The sequence below is a fragment of the Suhomyces tanzawaensis genome, assembly GCF_001661415.1.
Source record: "Suhomyces tanzawaensis NRRL Y-17324 unplaced genomic scaffold CANTAscaffold_5, whole genome shotgun sequence".
Taxonomy (NCBI): domain Eukaryota; kingdom Fungi; phylum Ascomycota; class Pichiomycetes; order Serinales; family Debaryomycetaceae; genus Suhomyces; species Suhomyces tanzawaensis.
The window spans coordinates 809,239-826,384 of NW_017963640.1; the positions used below are offsets into that span (position 1 = coordinate 809,239).

General features: G+C 44.9%; 9 protein-coding genes across 9 annotated transcripts; 6 read left to right on the forward strand and 3 right to left on the reverse strand.

Annotated features, from left to right (window-relative positions):
- Positions 1-59: 59 nt before the first annotated feature.
- CANTADRAFT_26639 (uncharacterized protein) lies at positions 60-599 on the reverse strand. Its single transcript, XM_020207827.1, has one exon. It carries the CDS (start codon positions 378-380, stop codon positions 219-221), a length of 162 nt encoding a protein of 53 aa, XP_020063724.1. The 5' UTR covers positions 381-599; the 3' UTR covers positions 60-218.
- A 246-nt stretch (positions 600-845) lies between these two features.
- On the forward strand, positions 846-1,922 carry ANT1 (Ant1p). Its single transcript, XM_020207828.1, has one exon. It carries the CDS (start codon positions 881-883, stop codon positions 1,850-1,852), a length of 972 nt encoding a protein of 323 aa, XP_020063725.1. The 5' UTR covers positions 846-880; the 3' UTR covers positions 1,853-1,922.
- A 303-nt stretch (positions 1,923-2,225) lies between these two features.
- RPS23A (40S ribosomal protein uS12) lies at positions 2,226-2,663 on the forward strand (the record flags this gene model as incomplete). The annotated part of the gene is made up of 1 exon (XM_020211749.1): positions 2,226-2,663. One exon carries the CDS (start codon positions 2,226-2,228, stop codon positions 2,661-2,663), a length of 438 nt encoding a protein of 145 aa, XP_020063726.1.
- Positions 2,664-3,129: 466 nt separating this feature from the next.
- On the reverse strand, positions 3,130-4,401 carry CANTADRAFT_26641 (uncharacterized protein). Its single transcript, XM_020207829.1, has one exon. The coding sequence runs from the start codon at positions 4,378-4,380 to the stop codon at positions 3,154-3,156; it is 1,227 nt and encodes a 408-aa protein (XP_020063727.1). The 5' UTR covers positions 4,381-4,401; the 3' UTR covers positions 3,130-3,153.
- A 780-nt stretch (positions 4,402-5,181) lies between these two features.
- On the forward strand, positions 5,182-6,165 carry CANTADRAFT_6962 (uncharacterized protein; the record flags this gene model as incomplete). The annotated part of the gene is made up of 1 exon (XM_020211024.1): positions 5,182-6,165. The coding sequence occupies one exon, from the start codon at positions 5,182-5,184 to the stop codon at positions 6,163-6,165; it is 984 nt and encodes a 327-aa protein (XP_020063728.1).
- A 293-nt stretch (positions 6,166-6,458) lies between these two features.
- Positions 6,459-8,939, reverse strand: HAK1 (Hak1p; the record flags this gene model as incomplete). The annotated part of the gene is made up of 1 exon (XM_020210142.1): positions 6,459-8,939. One exon carries the CDS (start codon positions 8,937-8,939, stop codon positions 6,459-6,461), a length of 2,481 nt encoding a protein of 826 aa, XP_020063729.1.
- Positions 8,940-10,531: 1,592 nt separating this feature from the next.
- CANTADRAFT_52769 (chromatin-binding protein) lies at positions 10,532-13,132 on the forward strand (the record flags this gene model as incomplete). The annotated part of the gene is made up of 2 exons (XM_020210118.1): positions 10,532-12,731; positions 12,798-13,132. The coding sequence occupies 2 exons, from the start codon at positions 10,532-10,534 to the stop codon at positions 13,130-13,132; spliced, it is 2,535 nt and encodes an 844-aa protein (XP_020063730.1).
- Positions 13,133-13,620: 488 nt separating this feature from the next.
- CANTADRAFT_90928 (peptide alpha-N-acetyltransferase complex B subunit) lies at positions 13,621-14,202 on the forward strand (the record flags this gene model as incomplete). Its single annotated transcript, XM_020211750.1, has 1 exon — positions 13,621-14,202. One exon carries the CDS (start codon positions 13,621-13,623, stop codon positions 14,200-14,202), a length of 582 nt encoding a protein of 193 aa, XP_020063731.1.
- Positions 14,203-15,405: 1,203 nt separating this feature from the next.
- Positions 15,406-17,094, forward strand: CANTADRAFT_6966 (uncharacterized protein; the record flags this gene model as incomplete). Its single annotated transcript, XM_020211025.1, has 1 exon — positions 15,406-17,094. One exon carries the CDS (start codon positions 15,406-15,408, stop codon positions 17,092-17,094), a length of 1,689 nt encoding a protein of 562 aa, XP_020063732.1.
- Positions 17,095-17,146: the final 52 nt, after the last annotated feature.

Consider the following 17,146-nt stretch of genomic DNA (forward strand, 5'->3'; position numbering starts at 1 on the left):
TATATGAGTTTCAACAAGTCTCACATACTGCCAAACAGGGGTGGTGTGAAATGTAGTACCGACTATTCGATTTTATTGTCTTGTTGATTGGTCCATTTGTGAGGTGCGGTACCACTGATTATTATCAATAGTGAAGTACCGCTTTTTGGATTCTCGACTGTCGTTAATTGCAGTGATTCGCGTGGTTCACATGAATCAAATCATTTTCAACTTGATTGTCACCCACCGTAGCGATGCTCAATAGACATATAGCTTCTAAGCCTAGACCTTATCCATTGTCCGTGCCTCTGATGGCCACCAGAAAGCGCAATCCATGGGTTTAGTCGCTGGTGCCTACCCCTACCTTCATCCTCTCTGATATCAATTCCTTCTCTCCCCATTCTTCCCTTTTACTCTCTACAGCACCTTCCAGTAATTATCGCGTCTACATTAATGTATCAATTTTCGCTCCAGATAGAATGGGACCTCCTTCCCTTCTTAATACGCCCCCAACCTTGCTTAGCTCCACGACCAACAGCCAATGACAGTACCCACAATTCTAAGGTTCAAAACAGAGAAAATTACGGAAAAATGGGCCGGATATTACCGACCACCTTTCACTAACCCATAATATTGCACCACAGATATCACACAGATATCATGGACACTCCAAACTTGGAAGTACTGTCCCACGTCTTCCGATGGCTCATGCTAGTCCAGATACCCGTGGCTGCACAGATGCAGGACCCTTGGCCCGCGTAATGTGGGGAAATCGCATGTGTCTGTCAACCCACAAAATCCCGTGACGAACCTCGGTAACTGCCCCAACTGCTGCAAGCCATTGCTGCCTTTTTTATATATACACAGTAAATTCAGACATTCATCCACCCATATTGCTTCAATGTCGTTAACCCCGTTCGAGAAGGCTGCCAGCGGTGCGTTGGCCTCTGCCATCGCCAACACCTTGGTGTATCCCCTCGACTTGTCCAAGACTGTGATCCAGACACAAGTACACAAGGCCCCCAAGGATAGTGGCGATTCCGAGTCTCCCAAGCCCCAGCTCAAGTACAAGAGCACGGTGGACGTATTGCAACAGATCTACGCCAAAAAGGGTGTGTTGGGATGGTACCACGGGTTGTTCTCGTCCATCCTCGGATCGGCATCCCAGAACTTCTCCTACTTCTACTGGTACACCATCGTCAAACGAGTCCACGCCAACTTGAACAAGCACCTCCCCAACTACAAGCCCAGCACCTTGACCGAGTTGTTCCTTGGAGCCCTCGCAGCTGCCATTTCCCAGATGTTCACCATGCCCATCGGAGTCATCACCACCCAGCAGCAGACAGACAAGACCCACAAGAGCTTGGCCCAGTTGACACGCGAGGTGGTGCAGCACGACGGCATCACTGGCTTGTGGAAGGGCTTGCGCGTGTCATTGGTGTTGTGCATCAACCCATCCATCACCTACGGGTCCTACGAGAGATTGAAGCAGATCATGTTCGGGTCCAAGGAGTTCTTGGGCCCCTTGGAGTCGTTCTCCATCGGGGTGTTGGCCAAGTCGTTGGCTACACTCGCCACCCAGCCTTTGATCGTGTCCAAGGCCATGTTACAGAAGAAAACCAAGCGCAAGGGCGAGAAGCTGGGTGACGACGATGACGACGAGGACGACATCAAGTTCGAGCACTTCACCGAGGCCTTGGCCCACTTGTGGAAGACCGAGAAGTTCCGCGGTTTGTACAAGGGTATTGCGCCTCAGCTCGTCAAGGGAGTGTTTGTCCAGGGGTTGTTGTTCATGTTTAAGGACCAGATCGACATGCTCTTCTTGCTCCTTTTGAAGCTCATCAAGAAGAGAAGGGGCTTGAAGCTTGCCTAGACGCGCCTGCTGGTGCCACCACACTATATACAAGATATAGATTCGGGAATCATATTTATTCGACACTGAGCTGGACTGTAGAACAGGCAAGTAGTTGATAAGTAACGGTAGCCTTATCAGCTTATCTACGGCCTTAGGGCTTGTGCCCTATTTATCATGTGACTCGGAGTACTCAACACGTGCTGGTGTCCGGTTTCTCGCCCTCCCTACCATATACACTACCCTAAAATTTTTTCGCCTCGAATACGACCCAATCGGGCTAGTGCGGCGCCCGCACCCTAGGTCCACTACGGAGAAAATTATCACCAATTTTCATCGAAACTTCTTTTTAAAAAGTTTGAATTACTTCTTCACTCAATAAGAATCGAACAACATGGGTAAAGGTAAACCAAGAGGTCTTAACTCCGCTAGAAAATTGAGAGTTCACCGTCGTAACAACAGATGGGCTGATCAATCTTATAAGGCCAGATTATTAGGAACTGCCTTCAAGTCATCTCCATTTGGTGGTTCTTCTCACGCCAAGGGTATTGTCTTGGAAAAGATTGGTGTTGAATCCAAGCAACCAAACTCCGCTATCAGAAAGTGTGTCAGAGTTCAATTAATCAAGAACGGTAAGAAGGTTACTGCTTTCGTTCCAAACGATGGTTGTCTTAACTTCGTCGACGAAAACGACGAAGTCTTGTTGGCTGGTTTCGGTAGAAGAGGTAAGGCTAAGGGTGATATTCCAGGTGTCAGATTCAAGGTCGTCAAGGTTTCCGGTGTCTCCTTGTTGGCTTTGTGGAAGGAAAAGAAGGAAAAGCCAAGATCATAAGTTACTTATACAGACTATCAGCAATGTTATATTATCATCATCATAATCATCTAATGTCTTGCTAGATTAGTTTTATAATCGTGTTTATTGGTTAATCAAATTATGTGTATATTGAAACATACCTCACGTGGAGGATAAATGCATACATTTATAATGCAGTGTAGTGATTCATTTGAACAACCTTTCGCCTGCTTCACGGCTACAGACCGAATCTGATTGAACCAGCGCTTTCGCCCAGGGTGGAGGGTGAAAAATCGACGTCGATCGGGTTTTTCCATTCGCGTCTCACATCAATAAATATCTTTAGAAGTCTGTCTTCATTGCTGGCTTGTATAACAATCTCGGGCCGCAACGTTTGGAACACACATTGACTCCGGCAGAGAGACTACAATTGAACTGTTAGGATCACAGTTTGACATGCAACGATGCATAACTCCATACTCTGTGTTATCTCATTTACAAAGTGTTGTCTAATTTACATGTTATTACACTAAATACCTAAGTTTCTGCCTTCGATGGAAGGTCCACCCTTCTTTGAAGTCTTCTTTTTGATAGACATCAGGGTCAACTTTTGATTGATTCTTCTGAATCTTTCATCACCTGCACCACCTCCTCTGGCTTGTTGTCTTCTTAACATATTAGGATCAACTCTTGGGGCAATCTTGTATGCTGCGGTTCTAGCACTAGGAATGGCTGCTCTCTTTCTTCTAGCAGCGTTCTCTTCGTATAACGTCTTGACCTCCTTTGGTTTGGCACTTCTGGCTGAAGCCAATTGGTTGGTGTATTTGTGCTTGTTGTACTCATTGAATTGGATGGTACGATCCTTGTAAGAGTCCGACTTGTTTAAAATAGGTCTGGTCCAGTCACCAATAAGTCTATCAACAATCTTCTTGAGACTTGGTTCAGTTCTTTTGGATCTTTGGTAAAACACCAAGACCTTACCCAATCCTGAGGCAACCAAATGGTCTGTTTTAATTGGCAAGGTATCTAACCTGTAGATTAATTCCTTCTGAATTTGATATGCTGGCATAGATGCATCGGGCAATGGTTCCAACCATAAACGCACCGCTTCCAATAAATTGTTATCCAAGATCGAAATGGCCAAATCGGCTCTGGACAAGATATCAAGCACTGGCTTCAATAATTTGAGCTTTTCGGTGGCGATCTGTCCTTGTGAATTCTTTTCAACGTCTAAGTTGGCAGCTCTGATCATTTGGTCCTTCAATGAATCAATTTTGTCGTCCTGCATTCTTTCCAAGTCATCTTCATCGGCCTTTCTACGTCTCACACCCTTCGTCTTGACAGCATTTTCCATCTTTTCTTCCAACAATCTTCTCTTTCTGGCTTGAGGGTCTTCATTACTGAAATCGGGAACGTCATCGAGGTAATCATCTTGGGGCACCGACAGAGTGGTATCATGACCAAATATGTCTCTGTCTCCCGTATCATTATCTCTCTTGGTTTTACGGACATTCTTCTTCTGAGTCACTTCTTTTGCGTTTCCTTCTCCTTCAAGCTTGTGTGCTTTTATGGAGTAAAGGTTTTCGTCGTATTCCTCATTATCCGACTGCTGGGCTTCGTTAGACTGTCCTGATTCTTGTTGTGGTTCGCCGCTAGTTGTTTCAGCTTCAGCTTGTTGATCAAACCCCTCTTGGTCCTGTTCATGGTCAAACTCGAAGGCGTCGCCAAAGTCGCCCTTGGCTTCGTTATCAGACATGTCGATGACTGTGTATTGAGCAGGGATGTTCGTTTTGTATCGTTGAGTGCATGTCGCGCGACTTCGCTGGATGTCGCATTTTGCTACTGTGGGCTGGATCCCATCTGGCTGAGATTCCTAAAACGGTGGCTCTGAGCCACTTGAGTGATGAAGTTGGATCGTATGGATGGTTTAGTAGTAATCATAAATGTCTTTTATGCAATTTTTCTCCTTTCTTCAATTTCTTTGTTGTGGATAATGTGAATCGCCACATTTGAGCCCAAGATACAGAATTAAAAATGGAGCCATTAGCGAATATAGCAGTCCTGTAGCTCACAGTGGAATAATACTTCCTGGCCAAGTTTGGCCAAGTTTCACACACCTTTTAGTGGCAAACTGTAGTCAAATAATGACGTATGCCTCGTGAATTCGAGCATAATAAAAGAAGTTGCCCTTTCTCTGTCGGTGCCGGCAATTCAATGCACTCCAATTGTTTACTTCGACAACAAATCTGTTCCCCGTATCGGAATCGGACCCCTCTGAATTAATGTCTATTACTGCAAAAAAGTAAGAGAAACTATAATTATCCGGCAGTCAGCAACTTCTGGGAGCGCAAAAAAGAATCCATATATATATGACAATTCCAATTAAGCCGTATTGTATCTAATCTCCTTCCTATAATCGCCATCTTCATATCTTCTCCTGATGCCCATCCATGAATCCCCACAACTACTAAACCAGTCGTGTCTCCCACCACAAAAAAAAACCATGTCTCACCTTTCTGCCAACACTAACTATACCAGATAAACCAGTTGGCGGAACATGTCTCAATATATCGGGAAAACCATTTCGTTGATCTCCAACAAGGGCCTCCGTTATGTTGGTTTGTTGGAGAGCATCAATGCCGATGATGCCACCGTCGCATTGAAATCGGTGAGATTGTTTGGCACTGAGGGCCGTATGGCCCAAACTGGTAACCCCAACTTGGAAGTGATGCCAGGTTCCGATGTCTATGACTACGTGGTATTCAGAGGTTCTGACGTCAAGGACTTGTCAGTGTTGGATACTCCGATCGACCAGGTCAAGCCACAGCCCTACGTTGCTCCACAATCCGGATACTACCAAGCACCTCCACAACCCCAGACGGCTCAGCCTACTCAGACCCAAAATGCTGCCCCAGCTACTACCCAGAGCCCAGCTCAGCCAACTCAGGTCCACCCACAGGCATCTCCAGCCCAGGCTCCTGCTGCTCCATCCCAAACCGGACAAGCTGCTAGCCCAGAAGCTAGCAAGCCAGCTCCAACCAAGACCACCTCGCAAACCGCTACATCTACCGAGGAACAGGCCCAACCACGTCCAGAGTCCACGCCTGAGGTGTCTTCCAGGCCATCCAGATCGAGAGAGCCAGCTCAACCAAGGCCACAAGGTCAACCTAGACCACAAGCACAACCATCTAGAAAAGTCAGTATCCCAGATACCGCATTCGACTTTGAGTCTGCCAACGCTAAGTTTACCAAGGATTCCGATGCCGAAAGAGACGCTGACGGCACTTCCTACAACAAGCAGTCTTCTTTCTTCGACACCATTTCATCATCTACTGAAGAAAGAAACAGCATGAGATGGGCTGAAGAGAAGAATCTCAACATGGACACATTCGGTGAAGCCTCTATCCAAAGGGGCAGAGGAAGAGGTAGAGGAAGAGGCGGAAGAGGCTGGAGAGGAGGAAGAGGAAACTCCAGTAGAGGCAGAGGCAGAGGCAGAGGCAACAAGAATGATGATTACAACAATAAACCAGAATGGGCTTAGGCCAGTACCGATTGCAACGAGTTCTATTTTGTATTATTTAATAAAAGATTAGAGTTTGGGAAATAGACACGATCTGCAATGTAAAGTGGTCTATAAGGTTATCGGGAACCTTCATGACTATATTCTAACCAATTGAGATGTATGAATAAAAAGTTATGACTTGCTGAAATCCTCAAAATCACAATTCGGAAGTTTCTGGGGTCAGTCTAGTGTTAATGAGGAACAGTATACCCATATGTTGTATATGAAATCTATGAATTTAATATGCCTATATCTATATATCAATATCTAGGCTATATGCGAGCAATTCCTCCAATGAACAATTTTTGGTTGGTCTCTTCCTCTTCTGTATGCAATTTCAAAAACTGACCATGCTGCCTAGTGATCGAAACTAGTGGTGAGTAGAAGTGGTTGATGGTAATTTTCCTCAAGATTCTCCCAACTATAGTCAATGGATTCTTAGTTTTATACTCCTCCGAAGTATAGTCGTGACATCTCAATAAATTGTTTTCAAAGATATGCACTGTAGGAAGACTATCTGGTTTCTCAAGCCTTTCTTGTGGTTGGTGATTATCATTGAAACGAGTCATTAATTCTGCAATCTCAGGAACTGATTCCAAAATTGTTGCACTCAATTCATGATTGATGATAATCTCTTCCATAAAACCAAACCGGACAATACACTTGTAATGCCCAGGAATTCTTGTGGATGCGATTAGAACTCTCTCATCGTTAGGTACATAAGGAATCGACAAAGTTCGTGTTGAACAGAAGATGAAGATAGAAGGAATGGAAACAAACGAATCGATTATCTTAGCATATACCTGAGGTAAGGTGTTTGGGGAGTTAAAATTGTGGATTGACGAATCATTGTACAATATGGCAATTCCATCGTGGGTTGACAAATTAGAAATACCAAACCTGGAACTTACTTTAATTTGCTTATCCTCCTGGATATGTGTTTCCTCCACTTCTAACGATTCGTTGTTTTCTGGTCGGTTCCCTCCAAGGTTTAAATCGACAATTTGAGGTTCCTTTCTAAACAGTGGATAAACGTCTGCAATTCTAACTCTCTGTTTGAATTCATAATCCACTTTTCTTGACTGGCCCCACCTCCAAATGCTCAAAAAGATGAATACCAAGCCTGCCATCATAATTGGGAACCAGGCACCATGTACAACTTTTTTCAAATTTGAAACAACCATAATAACTTCCAAGGGAATGAAGAATGTAATGAACAATACAGCCCAGAGAATGTTCCAACTGTAAACATAAACCATGCAAAGGGCAATCAAACAAGATGTAACCAAAAAATCAAGAGTTATCCCCAAACCATAGGCAGCAGTAACGTTATTAGACGTCTTAAATCCAGCAGTAGTACAGCAAACACCAATCATCAATAACCAATTAACTGCTGGAATGTAGACCTTTCCTGCGTAATCTTTAGAGGTATGCACAATTTTGACGTTTGGGAAGCAATCCAAATTAATCAATTGGGAAACAATGCTGAACACTGAAAGAATTAATGCTTGACTAGCAATAATGGTGGCAAGAGTTGACAAAACGAACATTACCCAGTAAGGGCCACTTCCCGTTCCACCAGGAAGGGAAAGAAAAAATGGAGAAGTGTAAGCTTCTGGGTGTGTAACAATGTATGCACCTTGGCCCAAATAGCAAATTATCAACGCAGGATAAACCAAGCAAGTTAAAGTTAGTTGGATCGGCAATCTACCAAAGTGGCCAATATCAGCAAACATGGCCTCGGTACCTGTGATTGATAACATAGCACCGGAAAATACATCAATACCACCATTCTTAAGTATTTTAATTGCATAATATGGTGATAGGGCCCTAAAAATGCCTGGATGAAATTTTGCAATATTATAAATACCGCAAATGATTAGACCTACCAACCAAATAAAGATCACAGGGGCAAACAAGAAAGAAACCTTGTGTGAACCAAATTGTTGAATAAGGAAAAGGCAGATAAGAATCACCTCAGCAACAGCAAGAACGTTATCGAATGATGGCTGGGCAATCTGAATACCTGCGACAGCACTTAATACTGAGGTGGTAGGGGTCAAAAGTCCATCAGATATGACCAAAGAGCAGCCAAGGAAACAAGCAAACAAGATGAATTTCTGCACGCATTTTATCATTAGTGGATGGGTCTTGACATCTTCCACAAGTGACTTGGTGGTGCGAGAAGATCTAAATGAGGAGGTTGTGTCTTGTCTTTGAAGCAACTCCATATCCGAAACCTCGGGAGCACCAGGAATATGGACGCCCTTAGGACCAATGTTCAAATATCTGGCGATCTTGGCGTAAATAGCCACCTGGCCACCCTCACCATTGTTTGGACCGAGAACCAACACGATCATGATATACTTAAAAATGACTATGATTGTAAATAGGTAGAAAATGATGGATATTCCTCCGTAAACATCGTCTTTGTTCGGAGGATATTCCGAGTACTTGATGGAGTTCAACACATATAGCGGCGAAGTTCCAATATCACCATAAATGGCCCCTAATGATGTGAAGGAGAGCATGAAAATCTCTCGCCAGGGCTGTTTCGTAGTTTGTGTGGGCTCAGTTTCGTCGTCGGATTTGATGGATGCCTCCTCATCTTCCTCGTTAGCACGACGGTATGCGTCCGAACCAGTCAGACTGGTAGCATTGAGGCTAATCGAAGAGATTTCAGCATTGGTTATGGAGATGATGCTAGCTGTAGATTCTTCTGTGCGGCGAATTTCGTCTTTGAGAGTGGACATGACTGGTGACAATTTCTATCCAGACAATGATTAGGTATTTATATTCTGCGAGCTCCATGTAGCCAGATCAAGCGATACGAATACGGCAATGATTCTGACCAAGCCAGACAGGGCAATTCGAAGCAGGCACGGCTCAGAAGGAAGATAGGAGCCTGAGAAGGTGCCAATGCAACCCTCCACAAAAAAGGGTACGAAAATCAGACCTGCTTTTACGACGGGATCTCTGATGTCATCAGGCATAGTCCAATAGGATGAGTGTATGTCTCTAAAGAGTCCCAGATTAATCCCTCATCATAGCTGCAAATCGAGGCGCAGGACGCTTTGACACTATCTGGCATCCACCGTGCGGCAGGATATTGGGTCGTGTCCACGCCCGTGGTCTGGTTGCGAGATCTGGGGTCAGTGTGGTATAGATGTCAGAGACGCCCAGAGAATGGGTGTACAGGACATGGCAGGGCAACGGTGGTGACACCTATAGTAGACTTCTGTGAAGCGATAGCATCAAGTCTATAAATATGCGTGCGATTTATCTCACATGGCCTGCCCAATTGTAAAATCCCCTCAGCCTGCCTGCGAAATCCCTCACTGTAATTGTTCGTGGTGGTGGCCGCAAAATTTTCCGGTACTGGAGATAACTTCAAAAATCCCTCAGTGGACCTTGCCTGAAACACCTTCCCATGTTTTGGCCACTATTAACTTGACTTTGTAGGTGAGAGAGTGTCTTCGCTTCGTGTCAAGTTTTCCTGTCCAGGCGTAAGAGGTTGGGGATGATTCTTAAATACTGCGTTTTGGAGCGAGGTCAAGTAAGGATTGATGAGGACTCGCGTGGCGGGTCGACTTGAACGAGAATTGACGATTTCTTCTCCACTTAGGCAATAGATTAGCTGGAGGACTGACATAGGCCTGGACTATGGGTTTTCTCGTTACTAAGGAAGATTGTGGTGAGCCGTGGTGAGCCAGGAGATGTACGAATTACATCCGTACTTCAATACTCTAGGAAGCATCCAAAAAACATCCGTAATCGTAGGCAAAAAATTGTTCAGAGAGAACACGATGGAAGACTGGGTAGAAAGGCAATCCACAACTTTAAGTGACAGAGGAATTGGACCCCATTACACTCCTGGCGTCTCTACTCGCGTTCTGGTTTGCTAGACACAGTCTCAGAATCATGAGCTAGTAGTTAGAATGCCGCTTAAGCAAGTGTGATAAACTTCACTATTGTAAGCACGACATTGCTATCCACAGATATGCCAGTAAGTCCAAGACTATCGTTTGTAAATTTCTCAAAATACCTCTGTCTATTGCAAAAAATCTACAATTTCAATTATGGAAGCTGCAAATTGCAACTTTTTCTCAAGAAACAAAATAGATACCATCAAGAGGCGTAAATTTACATTTACCGACTACCCCCAATCGCACAGGACCACCCCCCAGGACTATCTCCCAGCACCCGTTCCTGGAGAGACACGGAATTGTTGTCGTGGATCCCATCTCCATTTCGCGACAATTACCGCGACACCAGTTCCGATTCCACTGACTGGCGATGGCCCAAAGAGCGCGACGCGTCTGCCATATTCACCACCACATCCACCATGAGTCAAGACAAGATCAGTGCGTTTCTCGATGGAAACTCGTTGGTATGGTACCACGAGGACTCCAAGAACCTCATTATCGGGAACAGCGAGGGTCTCCTCAAAATATTCAATGTCAACGAGCCAGATCTCGAGCCAGTATCCATCGATATCAACGAGAACTTGACGGCTCTCGCTGCCCACGGAAACACGCTAGCTTTGACGTGTACTAGTGGTAACCTCGAGCAGGTTTCGTTGGAAACCAACCAGTCCAAGGGCTCAGTCTACCGCTCGGAGCTTCCGTTAAGGGACGTTATTTTCATCAACGAAGGGAAACGGATCTTGAGTGGAGGTGACGACAACAAGTTGGTGATCCTCGACGTCGAGACGCAGAGCAACCCCAATATCATCTCGTTGCCAGACCAATTGCTAAACCTCTCGTACAACCACACCGGCGAAATCTTGGCCTTGAGTCTTGCCAACGGTAACATCCAGTTGTACTCGGTGATCAACGAGGTGCCCAGCTTGATCCACACCATCAATAACGCGTTGCCAACCAAGATCCACACGTCCTTGGAAAAGATTGACTACAATGACGAACACAGGGACGAGCTTGTAAGTACCAAGACCCTGTGGTCAAGTAACGGAACCCACTTGGTGTTGCCCTCTTCAAACAATACAATCAAGGTTTATGATCGTTCAGACTGGTCTGAAACCAAGGAATTCACTATTGAAGGTTCCATTTGGGACTTTGCCCTTGTCGAGCCATTTCTTGTGGTCCTTAAAGAGAACAGAGTTCAAGTGTTAGACTACACCTCCAAGAGAATCGTTGCAGATAAGTCCTTTGACTTGGAAGGTAACTTGGCATTGAATGTCGCTGTCAATGAAGGTGATGTGTACATTGGAACCTCAGGAGGGGAGGTCATCTCGTTCAAGGGATTATTGGAGAGATCCAGCGAACCACAACCTTCAAAATCCAACGGTATATCCAGTCTCTTCTTGGACGAGGCAGAAGAGGACTCTAATGATGAAGCGGAAGATACTGATGCTTTGTTACGTGATTCAGATGACGAACCAGAACCCAAAAGACCAAATGAAAATGGTTACAGACTACATCAAGAAGATTCCATGGTCATAGACGAAGAAGAAGAGGATTTTACCGAAAGAAGAAAGCGCCATAAGCCCAATGGGTTCATTCCTCCTAGGCACATTCCTACTCAGGTGCCTGTGGAAGATCTCAAGCCGTACTCACCCGGTTCAACTCCATGGGGCGGCCTGGAAAATAACCAAAGCTCTTCTACAGATAGAAGATACTTGTTCATGAACTCAATAGGGTATGTGTGGGCTGTTAAGAATATTGCTGACTCTGAATCCACGAATCAACAGAGTATTACAGTATCGTTTTTTGATAGATCAGTACACAAGGACTATCATTTTGTTGATTATTTCCAATATGATCTTTGCTCAATCAATGACAAGGGTACCTTGTTGGCATACTCAGGTCACAAAGATAAAAAATCTACTGATAACGCAAAGATATACTATAGAAACCATGACTCCGAGCAGGAATCCTGGGAGAGAAAAATTCCATTGTTAAAAGAAGAATACCTAACCTCAGTCTCAATCACTAGCTCAGCCCAGTCAACCGGAGATGCTACTATCGTGGTTGGAACTAATTTTGGTTACCTCAGATTTTTCAATCACTATGGTGTTTGTATCAATATTATGAAGACTACCCCAGTTGTCTCATTAATTTCCTCATCCGCATCCGTCTTATTTGCCATCAACCAGCTTACGAATGGCGTGTATACCTACAGTATCATCGATGTCAATCTGGACTATAAATATATCCAACAAGATGTTTTGTTGCCATTGAAAAAGCCAACCAACCAAGATATTCCATTAATAAAGGGTACTTTTTTCAATGAATTCAACGACCCTTGCTTAGTCGGCGGGGCTGACGATACTCTTCTTGTTCTCCAAGCATGGAGGGAACCTGGAAATTCCAAATGGACTCCTTTGATGAATTGTCATTCGATAGTGACAGAAGATGGCAACAATAGCAACAAGAAGAATTGGAAGTGCTGGCCGTTAGGATTATACAAGGACCAACTCAGTTGTTTGATCTTGAAAAACAATAAGCAATATCCAGCCTTTCCATTACCATTGCCAATAGAGTTGGAGATTAAATTGCCAATCCAGATACGGGAGAAGTCTCAGAGTAAAAGAAAAGCTGACGGTGACTTGCTAGATGACGACGATGAGGAGCAGAAGACTCCAGAACCAGAAAATCCGGAGGAAATCTTCTTAAGGTCTTTGACTATGGGTAAGTTGGTGAGTGAAGCATTGAACGACGACAATCACAATGAAGAGCAAGACGAGATCATGGAGAGATTGACACAATACAGTATGATGTTCGACAGGTCGTTGCTTAAGATGTTCGGTGAGGCATGCAAGGAGACCCGTTTGAACAAGGCATTGAGCATTGCTAAGATGATCAAGACAGACAAGGCGTTGGCGGCCGCAGCCAAAATCTCGGAGAGAATGCAGTTCATGACTTTAGCCACAAAGATAGGCAAGTTGAGAGAGGAGTTGGTCAGTTTGAGCGACGAGGAAGAGTAGGATGCTGGTAGTAAGGATGTATACTACAAGAGTGAATATGAAGACAGAGTATTCTCCATTGATCTGTAGAAGATAATTTTGAAGAACCATCGCCAACTGCTACGTACTGTGTCAATAAACGTTCATTTAATATGTACAAGGAAATCATCCTAGGATATGATACAGCCGATCCAATCACGACTTCAGTGGTGGCTATTTGGATCGTCTTCCATCTCACCTAGAACTGCTTTCTGATGAAGTGGTAAATGATGGGGGCAGCCCACAAAGCACCGGCAATGAGTCCGGAGTACTTGACGGTTTCGTAGGCGTACTTCTCTTGAAGCTTCTTGGTGTCTTCACTGCTTGGACCTCCGTACATGGTGATTAGTTATGGCCAGTTGCTGTTGGTGCCCGAAAATTTTAAGTACTCTGGTGGTTCAGACACGATTGGTGTACTGAGCCAAAAATTAGTAGCACTCTCCACGACTAGCGGGTCCACATCTAGCGCCATGACGTCTATCAAGCCGTTCCAGATCGAAGACCTCTTCGAGGTGAATGCCGTCAACTTGGACCCATTGACTGAGAACTTCAACGTGTCGTTCTACCAGCAGTATCTCACGGAATGGCCCGATCTCTTCTTCAAGTCCACCGAGATCTACGCTGGCACCACTCCCGAAATAAGCGGCTACATGATGGCCAAAACCGAAGGCTCATTGTCCAAGAAGGAGTGGCATACCCACATCACGGCGGTGTCGGTCCAGGATACCTACCGTAGGTTGGGGTTGGCGTCGCAGTTGTGCAAGCAGCTCGAGCGTCTTACCAGCGTGGACGCCTACAACACGCTCTTTGTGGATCTCTTCGTCAAGGTCACCAATAAGCAAGCGCGCCAGTTATACGAGGGCTTGGGCTACAGCGTGTACAGGCGAGTGATAGGATACTATGGGAAAGAGATGCCCACGGACCGCACCGTGATAAACGACTTGGTGGATGGGTTTGATATGCGAAAGTCGTTGCCGCGGGACGTGCACAACGAAACGGTGCGAGAGAACGGCGACAAGGTGTGTGTGTTGCCGAACGAGGTGGTGTTCTAGGGACTGTACTCCCTCGAGTATGTACTAGAGGATTAGACATAAATGGCTGAAAATTCCAAGGGCAAGTCGCGAGACTGTCGCTTGCACTTCCTACTGAAGAATATTGCATCTTGGAGTGGTTTCATTTCATAGCCCTTGAGAATCTGCAATATAAAAAGTACTAGAGGTATGTCAGTTCATTCTGGGCCTTCTTGCAATTGAGACTCTCCATGTTATTGAAGACTTATGTGAAAACCAATTCTCGTTGGCACAAGAATGAGGCTAGGTTTGTCCAGGTATACTATAGTTCCAAGGAGATGGAGGTCCGGGGATCCGTGCACCGTACCAAATCAAACCAAACTCGGAAAATCGAGTCTAAGTCATACCTTTTCACTTCCCTTCATTAATTGACATAGGTTTTCCAGTCAAGTCTTTCCATCGCAAGGAGAATCTTCATAGATTGCCCTGGCGTACTGGGTATTTCCGATTGAGTATCTAATTAAAGCATGATGCATAAGTTACAGTAACTTCAGAAGCTAATAAAATGATTTAATAAAGGTGATTCTGCTGGAGAACTACCCTAATTACCAGCAGCAAGTAATGTGCTAGCTGTAGAGAGTCAATGGGTTACAAATTGGCACTAGACTAGTCGACATTACTGTGTAAGTGTGACGATTCTTGTCAGCTTCATAACAACGTGCAAGATCAGTAGGCATTTCTTCCCAGGAAAACGGAATTACAATCAGGCCAAGTTCCTCCTCAAGCTTGTAGTTGTGTTACACGTTTTGATTTAACACACCTACTACAATACCCTTAAGAGTAAGGAGTCCATTGTAATTTATAACCTACCATAATAACTCTACTCCAACTCCGTTCTGCGTGTTACCCGCTTCTATTTGCAGGTTCCGTGCAGCAACGATGCGGTGAGTAATAGCCCGCCTGTGTATGGAGAACTACGCTTACGTAACCAGGGTCCCAGAACTCCGCAAAATGGGCAATTCTAGCAGGACCAGCGTGCTAGCGCAGCCAATGCTCTCACACAGCTGGTAGCACCCCTCTGGATACCCGCTACCAGGAACCCCTCTTCACCAGCGTTCCGCCCCTCTACATCTCCCCAGAGTTCTCCACACCTCAGCGCGGCACGTGACCTTCTCCCGCCTGCAGGCGTGTCAGGTCATTAGATTTAAAAAGGGCAAAAGTTGCAACGAATTTACCCACACCAAAATGCCCTACCGTAACATGCTCCTCAAGAGGTGGACCCGTGAGGACGGAACCCCCAGTGGTTCCAGCTCACGTGCGGAGTCCAGAACCCCCATGGCCGAAGACGATAGTGACTACGAAGAAGACGGAGAGTCGGACTTGCAAAGAATCCAGGAGCTTTTGAGCCGGAAATTGGAGCTGTTGCAGACAGAAAACGAAAATCCTCTCAACAAGGTGCATACTGCCGGAGACGCTAAGCAACACGCTGCATTGGCTGTGAACAAGAGCATCATCGAGTCCCAGTCCACCACCATCAACGACATCATCGCCTCGTTGGGATTGCCCAGAACCGAAGTTTCCACCTTATCTAGAGAGTTGCTCTTGGCTCAATTGTACAAGTTGGTGGTTTCCAAGCCATTGGTGGTGTACAACGAAGAACACCAAGGTAGTGCCCACTTTGTGGACGAAGAAAAGATGCAGAGGTTGGTCAATCATTTCACTGGTGGTAACTACAGGTCTGATGTCGAGTTCTTATATTTGTTCAGATCGCTAGCCACCCTCATTGTGAGTAATATTGACGACTTTGGCGAGTTCCTCAGTTCTGATTTCATGGAGCAAATTGAAAAATTGATCACTGAACCTACAACCAGTGTAATCACCAATGACAACAAGGCCAACCTTATTTCTGGATATGTGACGCTTTTGTTGGTGCTACACCACGGATCTTCCAGTTTTGGAATTGATGACAAGATCAATTGGTTGATTGATATTGCCGAGGGCTTCAGTATGAGTGCCTTGACTTTACGTAAGAATGTTGAGACAGGGGATAGGGAGCACTCCACCTTTTTCGATGCCAACGTTGACAAAAATCTTATTTCTGAAGCATGGGGTAAAGTCGCTGCCGAAGTCAGTGTCGCGGTTGCTGCATTGCATGGTATCGCCTGTCTTTTGACCTTATTAGAACGTGGTGACTACCTCAATGAACTCAGCGAGGATTTAATGCTCAAACTTGTGGTTTTGGTAGATAACGATGAGATCCGTGAGATTGCAAAAGCTGCTGGCAGAGTGATAGCGGTTATTTATGAGTCCTATCTGTATGACGAAGATGACGAGGATGCTGACGACGAGGAGTATAATGCCAATGCTCCTTATTACGAGCAGGAAGCCTTGTTCTCCATTTTTACCAGATTGACCAATCTTTCTTCGAAGAAAGTGTCTAAAAAAGACAAGAAGGAATTCAATTCTGTGTTCAGAAATATCTTACACACATTAGAAGCGTATGTGGACTCTGAGAAGAGATCATCCATATACAGGAAGACCCCTGAAGGGGTGGAACTAATCAACTCAATTATGGACTCTACCTATATCAAGCTTTCCAAGTTCAAATCCTTATCGATCAATAGCTGGTTCCTCTATGCCAGATTGAGGCACTTGAGATGGGCCTTCAGTTTTGGACTCCACAACCAATTAGTGGCGAATGAAAGCATCCGTGATATTTTGAAAGAGCCCGAGACAGAATTCAAGTCATATGACCAGTACGACTTCGATGCTTCTAAGTTAGAAAATGAACAAGCTTATGCTGAGTATGCCAGCGAATTGTTGGACCACAAGCACATTTCGGACGATAAAGCTAGATCGAGAAAGATCAAAAAGGAAAGAGTAAACAAGATGACTGCTCAGTTCGAGGATATTGAGCTAGCTGATACCAAATAGTTTATACACCTAAAGCCATTTCATGTATTATAAAAAATTCTCTTTGTAGATC